The sequence below is a fragment of the Prunus persica genome, chromosome G1 (assembly GCF_000346465.2).
Source record: "Prunus persica cultivar Lovell chromosome G1, Prunus_persica_NCBIv2, whole genome shotgun sequence".
In the NCBI taxonomy this organism is placed as follows: Eukaryota; Viridiplantae; Streptophyta; class Magnoliopsida; order Rosales; family Rosaceae; genus Prunus; species Prunus persica.
This window is the reverse complement of record NC_034009.1, coordinates 41,753,879-41,769,424: the sequence shown is the minus strand read 5'-3', so window position 1 is coordinate 41,769,424 and position 15,546 is coordinate 41,753,879. Positions and strand designations below refer to the sequence as shown.

The 15,546-nt window shown below is 36.1% G+C and overlaps 1 protein-coding gene across 2 annotated transcripts; it reads left to right on the top strand.

Annotated features, from left to right (window-relative positions):
- On the top strand, window positions 11,485-15,275 carry LOC18791722. Of its 2 annotated transcripts, none has more exons than XM_020554746.1 (2): window positions 11,485-11,811; window positions 13,834-15,275. In XM_020554746.1, the coding sequence occupies exon 2, from the start codon at window positions 13,847-13,849 to the stop codon at window positions 14,822-14,824; it is 978 nt and encodes a 325-aa protein (XP_020410335.1). In that variant the 5' UTR covers window positions 11,485-11,811; window positions 13,834-13,846; the 3' UTR covers window positions 14,825-15,275. The 2 variants fall into 2 exon arrangements, with proteins under 2 accessions (XP_020410335.1, XP_020410334.1); XM_020554745.1 differs by having other exon boundaries at window positions 11,486-11,743.

Here is a 15,546-nt window from a genome sequence, read left to right as displayed (position 1 = left end):
TCTAATTTCTACCCTTATTAGATAATCTCTACCATTTTCAAGAATTCTATTCATCTTTCGACTGCAAGTAAGTCGTTTTATTTTTCTCTCTAATTCTTCACAATTGTAATTTGAAGTTATGTATAATTTTTTTCAATTTTTTTTTAAAATATGTTAGTTAACTTATTCGTTTATGTGATATAGTAGAAATTTGACGTATATAAATCATACTTGTATAAACCAATTTGGAGAAGAATAGACGAGAGATGGTGATGCTAGTTTAAATGATATTAGTGTTGATGAGTGGGATGAGTGACTTATGTTTTTGTTTTGATGTTGAATAAATATTTTATGTTTTGGGATTGATTATTATGCTTTGAATGATAATTAGTACTTATATTAGATTATATTTAAAAGATTGTTATGGTTGAATAAGCGTTAGTTGTACAGTTTAATTGTATTGTATTATTCATAAATTTTTTTTATTAAAATAAATTAATGTTCAAAAGACTTATGCCTCAATGCTTCAAGGCTTACGCCTCGCATAGCGCTACTAAAAACGCCTCGCCTTTGAAAACATTGGTTCATCCATCAAATCTTTGGCTTATGCTTGTAGAGTGCATGTGTGTTATAACTTAATCAATTTTCACAGGATCGGCTAACAGGATCCATGAGTTTCGAAGAACAATCAACGGTCCGCCACCTACCCTGCTGTAGAACTTGCACCATGGAGCATTCTGGTATTTAATTATTCTAGTGTCAGTTTGTCTGTTGTAGGAATATGATTTTTCGTCCTCTTTTTTTTCTTTTTCTTCCCCAGTTTGATATCTCATGTATTTTCTCCGGATTCGGATCCTTCGCTATAATTTTCTCTGTCATGATTTGCTTTACTTTTGTTCTCCATACGTCACCTCATTAAAATTTAATCTAACGAATTTAAAAGTTGACACGTCATCCTAAAACAATAATCCAATTTATTCCTATTTAAAAAAGAATAAAAACTCCTAACACCCAACTAACAGTAGTTAACGTCCATCTTTTTTTTTTCCTTCCTTATTCACGTACTGTTTGGTTTTTTTTTCTTCTCCTTCTTATTCACATTTTGTTCTATTCTTTTATTTTTATTTTTAAATATCTCTTTATGTCATTTTCTCCTTTTTTTCTCATAAACCATCATGCCATCATCTAGCTAACTAGAGTGCTAAAGAGAACAAAAAAGAAAGGATATAGGAAATACAATCGAAGAAGTATTTATAATCTCCATTAAAAAGACAAAAGATTTATAATCTTCCCATCAAATAAATGACAAACATAAATTTACACATCAATAATAAAAGAAAGAACAATTGTGTATATTTGGCAAGCATTCCTATTGATATATTGACCTGTATAAAAAAACCAAAGGAAAAACTAGTTAGTATTATACAAATAAAATTTCATAATAAAGGTATTACTGAGAGGATAACATACCCATGATTCCAGATGTCATCTTCAGTTTGATCAACATTTGAAGCTGTATGTGGCTTATCGATCATCAAGTTCATAGCCTATATAAAGTAGTTATGAAAATTGATTATAATAAATAAAAAACTTACCATGACTTATAAAAAGGATATTATAAATCTTAATATACCTGACTCCGCACAATTTCATTTGAAACTTGCAAGTCTTGAAATTGTAAAGGGAAACTTGCAGGGTTAAGTAATGGTTGGAAACTATGTTGGGATTCTCGGTAAGGCGTCCATGATATTGTATTAGGTGCCCCATGATCTTGTGCCTATGTAGTATTACAGTAACATTTTAAACTAGAAACATGATATGAGAACAAAAAATTAAATAATGATACTTACAAGATGTGTAGCTAGATGACATATGTTATTATCTCTTAGGTGTTGCATTTGGAGCTCCACCTGTTCATAATATACAAATTAAAAACTAAATTAAGAAAAAAAAAATATTATATTGAAATTGAACTTTGAATGTAAAAGAAGAAAATACCTGTGACGAACGAGAACTAGATAATTTTTTATTCTTAGCTATGTTTTTCTCCAAACAACTTTTTATTCATTTTCTTCCTCGGGAGGCTTTCCTCTTCTTTAATCCCTTTGCTTGGATAACTTTTGCACTACCCATGAAACATGCCTCATTAGCACCATCTGTCACTATGGTGGAAGGCGACCCTTGGCCTTTCTTATCATGTACTTGACCATCCATTTTTGAACTTAACATGTCTTGAATGGTTTTGCTTAGTTGATTCAAATAACTAATAGAAATATTATATGTTTCTTCGCTCTCAAAAGCTCGAGATGATATCTCGGTAAACATGGAACATAAAGACCTATATTGAGATGTTTGTTGTAGTTTCACATCTGTCTGAATGTCACGTCCATGCATATCTTTCACACTTTCAGATCTTGCTTTTCTTGTCTACCTTTTAAAGATATATTGGTTTGGAATTTCTTTGACATTCATGTAATTAGTAAGAATTTTCAGTGCATGGCTGCACAAGAAACCTTTCATCTCAAACTACCTACAACTACAAGAGACATCACCATCTTTCTGTTTTCTAACACGTCTCTCTTTCGAGTTACCATGTAGGACAACTGTATACACCAAATCATCACCATCTTTGTCACAAGATATCATGTCTAATTCAAGTGATTTGATATACTGAGCTTGGAAATCCTCAAATATTACTTTGGTATAAATATTTCCTGCCTTAACCACCATTGAAACATGTATTATCACCTTAGGTAACTTTTGACACAAAGCATACTCTGCTTCCAACTCCTTATATCGCTTATCATTATGTACCCTTTCAAAATGCATGAAAAATTGCACCACATCATGGTCCACATTCAAATAGTCTTTTAAGGTAGCATTAAAACTTTCACTTATCTGTGTGGTTTTTACTCCTGCAGACCAAGACCACTTACAGTTTGCCATTGCCTATTTCTTCCTTAAATAAAAAATGCTTTCTAACCAAGGATGTCTATGCACATTGTATTCATCCAACATTGATTCCCAAGCAACTAAGAACTCATCTTCCTCCTCATAGTAATCCATAAATTGTGTTAAAACGCTCTTAACTCCACCTGTGCACCTAAATAAAATGTTTACATGTTTCATGGCATTTTGCATTATGTGCCATGTGCAAAGCCTGTGATATGTATTAGGCATAGCATGTGCACAAGCCTTAGCCATCGCAGCATCTTGATCAATAAATAAGGTTTTCAGGGCCTTCTTGGACATGGCCTCTAAAAATGTTTCAAACAACCATATAAATGAATTGGTAATCTTATCGTACAACAATGTTGCCCCAAAAATAGCAATCTCATGATGATGATTAAATCCCACAAACACTCCGAATGGACGATTTGCTTCATTAGTTTTGTACGTGGTGTCAAAACACACAAAATCACCAAATTGACCATAATCAACAATCATCTTCGCATCAGCCCAAAATATATTCGTAATTTGCTCATCACAATCTAATTGCACAACATAAAAAAATGAAGGGTTTTCCAATGCTTCATTTTGAAAATACTTTAGTAAGCTTCTTACTTCTCCATATGCCAATTTTCTTTGCCTCTTAGTTCGAAGGTAATTTTTTTGATCTTGTTTGATATATCCAAGAGATTCTCTTCCACCAACTTGCCTACCCATTAGATTTATTTAACTTAATGCTCATTTTAGCATTACAACCCGTCCTTGTTTCTGCCCAAGAACTTTTAGTTAAATAATCTTGCTTATCTTTCGGTCGAAAGCCCTCCTTGCAACAAACAAATACTCTTGAAATTATTTGACCAGTATTCTTATTTTTGTTATGTGAATCTCTTCTAATACTGAATCCTACTATTCGCCCATACTCATTATAAAACTCATATGCAGCTTGTTCTAAAAGAAATTTCATATCACATATGAGCTTGTAATCTAAATTATCTTAACAGATTGTAGGAACTGAATCTTTCATTCTCAATCTATAAAACAAATGTAATAATATTAATCTATCAAATGTAATAATATTAATCTATCATATAATGATAACCGTCAAATTTATATTTACTGAATAAAAAAGAAGGATGGAGGTAGATATACCAAAACATTAATTGAAATCAAATTCAAAGTGCCACACACAGAAAACCAATTAGCTAGCCTCAATGAAAAAGAGGGAAATTTTGTTGTAGACATAGGAACTAAAAAAGAAAGAAGCAAAGCATGCAGTAGGGACTACTAAATGAAAGCATATGTAGCATGAACCAATAAATAATAGTATATATCAGGGATAAAGGAAAATGAACAGCATGCTAACTAATCCTGCTTACTTTATGGGATCAAGTTCACGTCTTCACAGTAGCCTTCCCAATATATTCGCACTAACCAAAGCTAAGATAATATGAATATGAACGTAAATAAAGAGAAAACGACAGAACCTGTAGCAAGAAGGAGAAGAGGACTGAGTCTGAAGCAAGAAGAAGAAAAGAAAAAAAAAAAAAAAAAGGGATGCCAGAACACGAAGAAGAAGGGAAAAAAAAAGAGCTTTGGACGTTAAATATCCCGTTAGTTGGGTGTTAGGATTTTTATTCTTTTTTAATTAGGAATAAATTGGGTTATTGTTTTAGGATGATGTGTTAACTTTTAAATCCGTTAGATTAAATTTTAATGAGGTGGCGTATAAAGAACAAAAGCAAAACAAATCATAGCAGAGAAAATCAAAGCAGAAGATCCAAATCCCTTTTCCCCTTCTAGTTTCAAATTAAGTTAATTAGTGGGTTAAAGATTTGTATTGGCAAGTTGTGGTAGGTAGTTTTGTAAGCATTGGAAAGGAATCACGATTTGTATATAATTTGTTACTAGCCTCTCTGCACGCGCTTCCGCGCTTGCGAGAGGTTTTTTAAAAAAAATAAGTAAATTTATTTTAGAATTAAAAAAGATAATGGGTAGTTGTGTTCCATAAAAATAGGATCCATTATCTGCTTTTTTTTTCTTTTTTTTTAAATATGAAAAAGTGTGAATTTACCATATTATCCTCATTTAATTAATAATTTGAATTCTTAATGTTTGCATTAACCAAGGGCATTTTCTGGTATTTTGAATGTTTCACCATTTTCTGCCTTTTGCTTTATATATATAGATTTGACACTGTCACAATTGGCATGCATACGTAATGGGAGAAAAATAAAATATGCGACAATTTTGTTTTATTTAATTTTATAAATATTTTATGTTCACTATTTTAACGTGGGTTGACACTATTAAAAATAGTTGACTTTAAGGGCATGTTTATGTATCAGTAATGGAGAAAGTAAGGAATCAGAGAATTTAGGAATCGGGGAAGTATTGAATCGGTATGGAAAGAATAATTCTCATTAAGTTGTTTAGTAAACATATGGAATTAGCAAAGGAATGGAGTTGATTCTCATTGTTATTGTTTACTAATTTTCATGAATCAAAATTCAAATTAATTTGATTACTAAAATGCCCTGCACATTTTCACGACAGCACATATATAATTCTCAAATTGGCTAAGGAGACCACACTAATCCTGCAGCAAACTAGTAAGGCGGTGTAAACACGAGAAATCAATATGCTAAACAAGATGAACATCAAGAGCCCAATTCAATGATAATTTTAATAACACCTTTGTCTAGAGCCAATTTCAAACAAAAAAATAAACTCCAATAACACCTTGGAGGGTCTTTGAACTTCTTGGTATGAGTTTTTATTTTTTTTAAGATTTGGGGTGTTTTGGTATTATGGTAAAGTGGTAAGGGTATTTTTGGATGTGATTACGGATTTTGACGTAGGGCTCACTTATTTTTTCATTCCTGATTGCAAGTAAACGCAGAGGAAGTCAGGAATGAAAATCATTCCCTTTCCTCTCATATTCATTATTGATACGTAAACATGCCCTAAATTGAGGGGGACTGATGATAATGGTATGACAGTCTGTACGCGTATTAGATTAGTTAGAACAATTTCCAAGTAATCAAAGCTAATGAAAAGTCTTATATGACCAACTTCCAACTATATTCTGGAAGAGTCGTACGAGTCATTTATAAGAAAAATAAATTACAACAGCAGCCCTTGATGTTAAATGCATTTCGACATAAACCATGCACTTTTGGAAATTACAGTACGACTACTGATGTCAACTAGAAAACATCAAAGTGCACACACAAATTATGCCCGAACAATAACCACCAAGATTAGGATATCCCACAACCCATATAAAATCAAGCATCCTCCAAATAGCAACCAAACATCTCCAAGAATGTTAGTGGGGTATAGCTCTCAGTTAGTTGAGTTATTTCGCATTCATCCATGTGGGCAGAAGTTCGAAATCCCAAGACACTTAATCAATATTTGTGTAAACCCCCTTTCCCAATCTTAAAATGCAAGTTTAACTTTGAAGTAAAAATGTAAAATTGTAATCAAAGGAAGAATATTTGATTACTGAATGATTTTCTCTTTACAGTATCAAGGGTATCTATACCCAGGTTTCCTACAATCAACAATCAAGAGACTAATAAAGGAAAGCAAATCATGTACAATCAATTACATATAATATCACTCAATCCCTTATATATTGGGATTTAGTTGACTTCTCAACACTCCCCCTCAAGTTGGAGAGTGAATATTGTGAACTCCTAACTTGCAAACCATAGCCAAAAAATCTTATTTTCCCAAGGCCTTCGTAAACACGTCTGCTACTTGTTGTTGAGATTGAATATATCTTGTAACCACTGTTCTATCCAAAATTTTATCCCTGATAAAATGACAGTCGATGTGTCTAGTTCTGTCATGGAACACTGGATTGGTGGATATGTGCAGCACGGCTTGGTTGTCATAGTGTAAAGTAGCTGGTCCTGGGTCTGGAAGTTGTAGGTCTTGCAATAGATAACGCAACCAAGTAATTTCACAGCAAGCACCTGTCATTGCACGATATTCAGCCTCTGTTGAAGAAAGAGATACTGTTTTTTGTCTATTTGTTCTCCATGAGATCAAAGAATTTCCAAGAAACATGCAATAGCCACTTGGAGACCTTCGTGTTGTTAGACATCCTGCCCAATTTGAATCACAGTATGCCATCAACTTCATCTCATTTCCAGCAAGAAATAAGAGTCCTTGTCCTGGGGTACTTTTTAGATACCTCAAAACTCTCATAGCGGCATCTCAGTGTGGCTTGCGAGGCTCATGCATGAATCTACTGGGTATATGTATTGAATACATAATATCAAGTCTTGTTATGGTGATATAAATCAGACGTCCCACCAATCGTCTATATTTTGCTGGATCATGAAGTATCTCACCTGTATAAGAAGAAATTTTGGAATTTTGTTCAATGGGAAAGCTTACTAGACATGCTCCGAAAGCTCATCTATCTTTAATAATGTCCAGTGCGTATTTCCTTTGACAAATAGAAATACCTTTCCTGGAACGTGAGACCTCAATGCCCAAAAAATATTTAAGATCACTAAGGTCTTTGATCTTAAAACGAGTATTAAGAAATTGCTTGAGAGCATTAATGGGGGGCAAATTATTTCCTGTAATCATGATGTCATCAATGTAGATCAAAAGAGCGGTGAATGACTTGCCATTTTTGCAGGTAAAAAGCGAATAATCGGCTTTGGACTGAGTGAAACCAGCAGCTTGTATGGCTTCAGTGAACTTAGAAAACCATTGGCGAGATGCTTGCTTCAATCCGTACAAGGATTTGTGAAGGCGACATACCAAATGCTCCCCTTGTCGCCGAAGACCAGGAGTAGGTGACATATAGATTTCCTCATGTAAATCGCCATGGAGGAATGCATTATGGATGTCAAGTTGATGCAAAGACCAATTGTGAGCAGCGGCAAGAGTAAGAACACACCAAACATAACCCATCTTCGCAGTAGGAGAAAATGTGTCATGGTAGTCAAGACCTTTAGTTTAAGTGTATCCTTTGGCCACGAGACGAGCCTTATAACGCTCAATGGTGCCATTGGAACGATGTTGGATTTTATAGACCCATTTGCATCCAATGGGTTGCTTCCTATGAGGAAGAGAAGTGAGGGACCAAGTCTGATTGGATTCCAAAGCCGCAAGTTCAGATTGCATAGCCACTTGCCAGTGTGGATCAAAAACAGCCTATGCAAAAGTGTGAGGTTCCACTCATCGACTAATATTGGCAATGAAAGAAAAGTGTGATGGTGAGTAACGGTGATAAGAAAGAAAGTCAGAAAGGGGATAATGAGTACCTTTGGTGCGACATGACAAGGAATCCGACGATTGGTCAAGAGTGGGTAAAGTAACCTGTAAGCAAACATAATCTTGGAGATGAACTGGTTTAACCTTTTGGCGAAGAGAGTGGAAGATGGGGGCTAGTGGTATAAAAGGAGAAGAAGGTGGTGATGGGGTTGGTGCGGCAGCGATGTCGGAGGGGAAAACAGGGGCAGCGGTGTCGAAAGAAGCCCTGAGATCGGGTGGGGTAGAAGGAGATAGAGGACGTGGTGAAGGTAGGTCTGGAGATATACATGGAGGAGACGACAAATCAGATAAAGGAAGAGATAAAATAGGAGGTGGAGGTTCCGTGGGAGATGAAGAAGGCAGAGTTTGGAAAGGAAAATGACTCTTATGAAAAACGACATAGCGACTCTTAAATTTTTTTTTCTGGTGGTAAGATCAAATAATTTGTAGGCATTTTGACCAAAAGGTTAACCAAGAAAAACACATTGCTTGGCTCTAGGATCAAATTTATGGGAAGGTTGGACAATGGTGGCATAGGTCAAACAACCAAAAACGCGGTGGTGGGTATAAGAATGAGGTGTATGGTACAACTTCTCATATGGGGATATCTTGGATAAAAGGGCAGTGGGTAGACGATTGATCAAGTAAATGGCGGTAAGAACAAACTCTCCCCAAAAATAAATAGGGAGATTTGCCCGAAAACGTAAAGCTCTAGCCATCTCTATGATATGTTGGTGCTTGCGCTCTACAACACCATTTTGTTCTGGTGTGTAGACGCAAGTATGCTGATAGATGACCCCATGGTCGTGAAAGAAACAACGCATGAAAGAAAATTCACCTCCATTATCAATGCGTATTTGTTGTACTTGAGTATTGAACTGTGTTTGGACAAAGGCAAAAAAAGACTTAAGTAGGTTCTGTATTTCAGATTTATGTTGCATGAGAAATAACCATGTGAACCTAGTAAAATCATCCACAATAATTAGAAAATAACGGGCCCCTGAAAAAGATGCAGTTTTATGTGGCCCCCAAATGTCGCAATGAATAAGAGAGAATGGTTTAGAAGAGGAAATAGAACTTAAATTAAAAGGTAATCGAGTTTGCTTTGCCAAGGGACAAACCTCGCAAGCATTATTTGAAAAAGGGAAATTTAAAACATTCTTAGCTAAAAATTGTGAACGAGAAGATGATAGATGGCCTAAACGGCTGTGCCATAGGTGAGTTGAGGCATGAGCATGGTTGCAAGATGGTTGGAGGAGGGAAGGCTTGTTTGACGCCAAATAAAGACCTCTTTGCTGTTTACCCAAACCAATCATCTTCCTCGCAGCCAAGTCCTGCAAAATGCACCAATTAGGAAAAAAAGAGATGGAACAATGAAGTCTTTATGTAAGTTTGCTTACTGACATCAAATTAACTTTGAAGCTAGGCACATACAAGACATTTTTTTTAAAGAAAGAGATGAGTTGAGAGAGGCATTCCCAACGTAAATAATAGAAGCCTTTTCACCGCTAGATAATACAACTTGTGGAATGGAAGGGTTGTTATTTGTGGACGTAAAAGAATGTGAGGTGAATGTAATATGATCTGTTGCGCTACTATTAATCAGCCAACGGTGTAAAGGTAAAGGATAATATGACAAACCTACAGAGTTTGCTTGTGGCTCTTTCTTATCCTTCATCATGGTAAGAATCCGCTGATACTCACTGTTAAAAAGGTTTAGCATGGTAGACTTCAATTCTTGCATAGTGGGATTGTTTTGCACGTGATTAGCAGAGGAACTTGAGCCTTTCTTGTTTCTGTTGGATTTGTGCAGTCGATGCCCGGGAGGATAGCCATGAAGTTTATAATAGGTATCAATTGTGTGATGATCCCGATCGCAGTGAGTGCAGTGAAGAGGCTTGCGATTAGAATTTGAAGATCCCTGGTGTTGGTGAACATCCATTGCAGCAGGTTCCAAGGTAGTATGAGAAGTCCCCAATTGGCGTTGCTTCTCCTCTTGGGAAATTAAGGAATAGATGTTGTGTATAGATGGTAGTGGCTGCATAAGAAGAATATGTCACGAGCAGCAGCATATGAATCATTCAGACCCATAAGAAATTGCATCACCCAATTCCTCTCATCGCGTTCAACGTGATCTTTCATGGCACCACAAGTACAAGTTGGCAGATCACTGTATGATGCCAACTCATCCCATAGTCCCTTAAGTCTTCTGTAATAAGCAGCAACCGACATTTGATCTTGAGTAAAGGAGGCAATGTCACGTTGGATCTAGAAAATTCGAGGAACGTTGCTTTGAGAGAAACGCTCCTTCAAATCTTCCCATATATCGTGAGCAGTGTCAGAGTAGATGACACTATTAGCTATGTCTTGATCAAGGGAATTCAAGATCCAAGATCCAAAATAGGATCATATCATGGCAACGTTGCCAGAGAACTCATCAGGATCGGTTTTCTTTGAGGGCTTCTTGACAGTACCATCAACAAAACCAAGTTTGTTCTTGGCACTCAAGGAGATTCGCATGGAGCGATACCATGTCCCATAGTTGTCTCCATTCAACTGTTTGGATACAGGAACCATGCCAGGATGGTCAGAGTGATGAATGAAAAAAGGGTTGGAAACATCATACTTGTTTCCATACTTGGAAGAAGTTTCAACTTCTTTGTCATTAGCCATGGCAGAGAGTTGACGAAAACAAAGGAGGAAGTTGGGATTTTTGACGGTAAAGAAAAAAAAAACAGGAGCTAGGTTTTCTCCTTCTCTGATACCATGTAAAATTGTAATCAAAGGAAGAATATTTGATTACTGGATGATTTTCTCTTTACAGTATCAAGGGTATCTATAACCAGGTTTCCTACAATTAAGAGACTAATAAAGGAAAGCAAATCATGTACAATCAATTACATATAATTTGGCTAATCACTCAATCCTTAATATATGGGGATTTAGTTGACTTCTCAACAAAATGCACCTTAGTTCTATGGAGTTTTTATGTTTTTTGGACAACACGATATTCTAAATTATCTAATGTGTGAAAAGAGGGATCAAACTTGAGTGCAAGAAAACGGTCACACTGCTCTTTCCCAACTGCATATGCTACATAATCATCACTTCTTCTACGCGATTGACCCTAGCACTTCTACTTGTGCAATTTATTCTTTGCATTTGGGTCTGGACTGGGACCAGTACACAAATAAAAATGGGCTCTCTGGAGTTGCAGTTTCTGGTGGCCCAAAGTCAATTTCAATTCAACCCAACCCAACCTTTGGCCTTGCGTCTTCCATTCCCACCGGCTTCATTCATGAGCACCATCATCTGTGATGCAGATGATAACACAATGGCGCCATCCTCCATCGGATAAAATGAGAGAATAAACCGCACCTTTTATAAGCTCCCGCACGCTACGCATCCCTCCCTCCCCACGTGACCGCCAAGATCGGAAACTTACTCTCTCCTCCTCCCTCCAATCACACCCACACCCACACTCTCTCTCTCGCTGCAATCGCCGTCGCATAATCTTCTCTCCGGCACTTCCCAGGTACTGGCGATTCTCCCCTTCCCCATCGATCTCAATTTTCGCACCTTTCTGCGATTCATTTTCCTAGGGTTTGTTCTTCTCGCCTTCCCATTTGCTTTGTGTGATTATTCTTCTGTTTGTTCCTTAGGGATTTTATGATTGATCTCCGATTGCATTTGTCTGTTTTTATTTTCAAATTTTCACTGTTCGATCAACATCTGCCCGTACAATTGTATTCGGAAGGATCATTTTTTGCTCAGGATCGTTTCGTATAATTGATCTCGCAGATTGCATAAACTGTGAAGTTCATGTTTCGTCCGGTCAAATTAGGCTTACAGTTTTTGTTTGTCAAAGTAAATATACATGCTCATTTACTTATGCTTAAAAAAAAAAAAAAAAAAATTTCTTTTATGGGTAGATGCATGCATGAGTTTGTTTTGTATTTTTTCCCACATTTTTGCTATAAGGTTGAAATCCTTGAGTGTAGTACTTTTATCTTTCTTAAACACGGTTGCTCCTTCCAATAATAGACAAAAAGTTTGTTCCTTTGGAAGTCTTTATCAGAATTTAGTGAAAAGATATAATCTATTTAGTTTGTCTACCACTAAGATTTAAATCTGTGTGATGTGCTCCTTGTTATGCACCAATTCCTTGTTCTTGCATTTCTTGATTGCTAACGATGATATGCTGGTATATTCACTTTAAACTTAAAAGAAGGCTATAAATTGTAAAACAGAAATCTTAGGAAATGTTTGTAATTTATGTAGTGCCTAATATCTGAATAGGATTTTTTTTTGTAATTAATTTTTTTAATCAGTTACCACTTACAACTATAAACTGGCGCCCATCTATTAGATTATCTATAATTTACTGTATCTTACTTGTAGAATTGTTTCCTTGTTTTATCGGCCAATGCATGTGATGATCATTCCTAAAAAAATGATTGTGCTCATATTGGTGACTAGTCCATACCTTTTTATCATATTCTGATATATTTTCTAGAAGGATAAGCACAAGCTATGCATATGCAACTTGATGACGATAGAATAGGAATAGGCTATATGGGATGAGAGTGGATTGGTTGGAAGAAGGAACCAATTAAACATGGAATATTCTGTAATTAAAGTGCTATCCTTGGCTATTGAATCTATAGTTAAATTGTTTTGTATGGAGTAGTGGTTCCTATGCAGAGGCAATTTCGTATGCGTTTTTATTTTTTATTTTTTGTATAATTTCATGTTGAGTGTTCTGTAGTTAGAAGGATCCATATAGAAACTTTACAATTTTTGATTAGATACATTCCAAAATTTCATTTGCTTGAAATACCCTTTGCTTAAATTGGATTTGTTGTGTAGTAATTATCTGGGGCATTTTTCTAGTGTTCTTTGCAGGTAGTATTGTATGCAAACAGAAAATTGTGCTTATTTGATCTCAGAATCCCATGGTGTTGTTCATTTGCACTACTTTTGTAATATGGTTCTTATTGACTGACATTACTTATGTTTCTTTAACTGTTTTCTGTCTTATGTTCTTTTAATTGCTGAATAAATAAACAATTTTGTTTTTCAAATGGTCATGTGAATACGTTGTATATCAAAACTGGAAAATTGGTAATGCTTGAATTGTGCAATTTATAAATGTTATATAACAACAGTAAGTGAAAAAAATCATCCCTTGTCATCACAATGTTCTTTCCTAAGATTCTTTTTAAAATTCATTTCGCTTATAAGTCAAAAGATGTTTGATTGGCTACATTAAATGGACTTGGGTTTCAAATTCAGCATGGAAAGCTTTTTAGTTCCAAATAGTAGTAGAAAATGACGCCACTGAGATAGCATGTTGGATGTACAACTACGTAGGAAATATTCAGAGAACTGGTGGTGCACATTTTTTTTCTTTTCTTTTTGTGGGGACACAACTGTTGGATTTGTCTTTTAAAATGAAATCATTAGAGAGATCTTAAGCATTAATTTACATGTCTGTTATGTATGAAATACATTGTTTAGCAACCTAGTTTGTACTGCTCATCTGATTATTGTTACAATCATTTTATATGTGCTCAAGCAAATGGAAGAATAATATTCTCTCTCCTTTGTCTTGATGAATTTCAGGTTCTCTTTGTAGATGGCTAAAGTTAACAAGTTGCGACGTGGATCTGACTCCCAAGCTTTAAGGATGTCCCGGTACCCATTAAAGGTTCTTAAAGGCGTCCATTCAAAAAAGAAATCTCACAAAGCAGTGGAAAAGAAAGATTGGGAAGATGCGACCTGTTCAGTCTGTATGGAGTTCCCTCACAATGCTGTTCTCCTTCTTTGTTCCTCTTATAATAAGGGTTGTCGCCCTTATATGTGTGCTACTGGCCATCGGTATTCCAACTGTCTTGAACAATACAAGAAAGCATACACAAAAGTATGTTCAATTCAAAGTTCGCAACCATGGACTGGATCAATGGATAGTTTAGGTTTGAATTTAACTGAAGGTGAGCGCAATGAAAAGACGGAATTACCGGAGCTTTTGTGCCCGCTTTGTCGGGGGCAAGTGAAGGGTTGGACCGTGGTGGAACGAGCGCGGAAATATCTCAATGCCAAGAAGAGAACTTGCATGCAGGATAACTGTTCATTTGCTGGAAGTTATAAAGAGCTCAGGAAACATGTTAAGTCAAAGCACCCATTGGCACGGCCTCGAGCAGTGGATCCGCTACTTCAAGAAAAATGGAAGAGGCTTGAGTGTGAAAGAGAGCGGAGTGATGTTATTAGCACAATAATGTCATCTACGCCAAGGGCAGTGATCGTGGGGGATTATGTGCTGGAGCCAAACAACGGTGGCATTTATAGTGATTCTGATTCTGATTCTGATTCTGATCTAGATGATTACATGGATGATTTAAGGTTAGGGTCATTTGATTTTGGAATCATCCCACGGAGTAGGTATCAAAGGGACTACGACTCATTGGATGAGGATGATTTTTCGCATGCTGCAGCCTCTAATTCTGCTGCTGCACCACGACGTAATTATCGAAGAGGCTATATAAGGGTTCGAAGGGCTGGAAGGGTTAGGGGGCAGGCGCATCGTGGAAATAGAGAAGCCGGGCGATTTTTATGATTAAAACGACCTAAAACTTGGGGAAGACTGCATTCTACTTTCACAATTGGTTTTTTTTTACTGTATTCACCGCTTTGCTGCACCTTGTTATGGGTACAGGTCAGAACTATTATCATTTCATTGGAAAGTGAGGCAGTTGACCCCGCTGTTTGGTTTAGTAATAGCATTTGCTTCTGTGGCCTGATTTGCACACTGTGATTAGTGACAGGTTACTGATTAACAGATTGTAGAAAAAGCAAATGGCAGCGCATTGCCCCCTGGATATTTTAGGGCATTTTCACACTCAATTTCCCTCGTAGTAGGTTGTATGGATCAGTTATCATAAGCCCTCGTAGTAGGTTGTATGGATCGGTTATCGTTTGGTTATCATTGTTCGTTATTTGAACAGGGACAAAAATTGTGCTCTCATTTTTTGTCAAATTCTAAATTCAGTGCCTTACTGTGTTGATTCTTTTGCCAATTTTTAGCTTGTGGAAGATGTCTGTTCTGATGTCCTTATTTTGGATGTTCCGGGCTTTGTTTATGTTGGCCACCTCTTGCTCTTAAGCTTTGATAATTTTTTTAATTTTTATAGTTGAAGTAAATTACCTTTTCTTTTGGTCAGACGATAAAAATATCATTTGATAAAAATTGAAGGGCTCGATTACAATAGCCACAAAGCCAACTAATCACTTGAACAAACAAAGACCCATTGAAGCAAATTACTTGAAGAATTTGGTTCT

Coding starts and splice junctions, on each gene's coding strand:
- LOC18791722 (XM_020554746.1), top strand. CDS start 13,847: ATGGCTAAAGTTAACAAGTTGCGACGTGGATCTGACTCCCAAGCTTTA.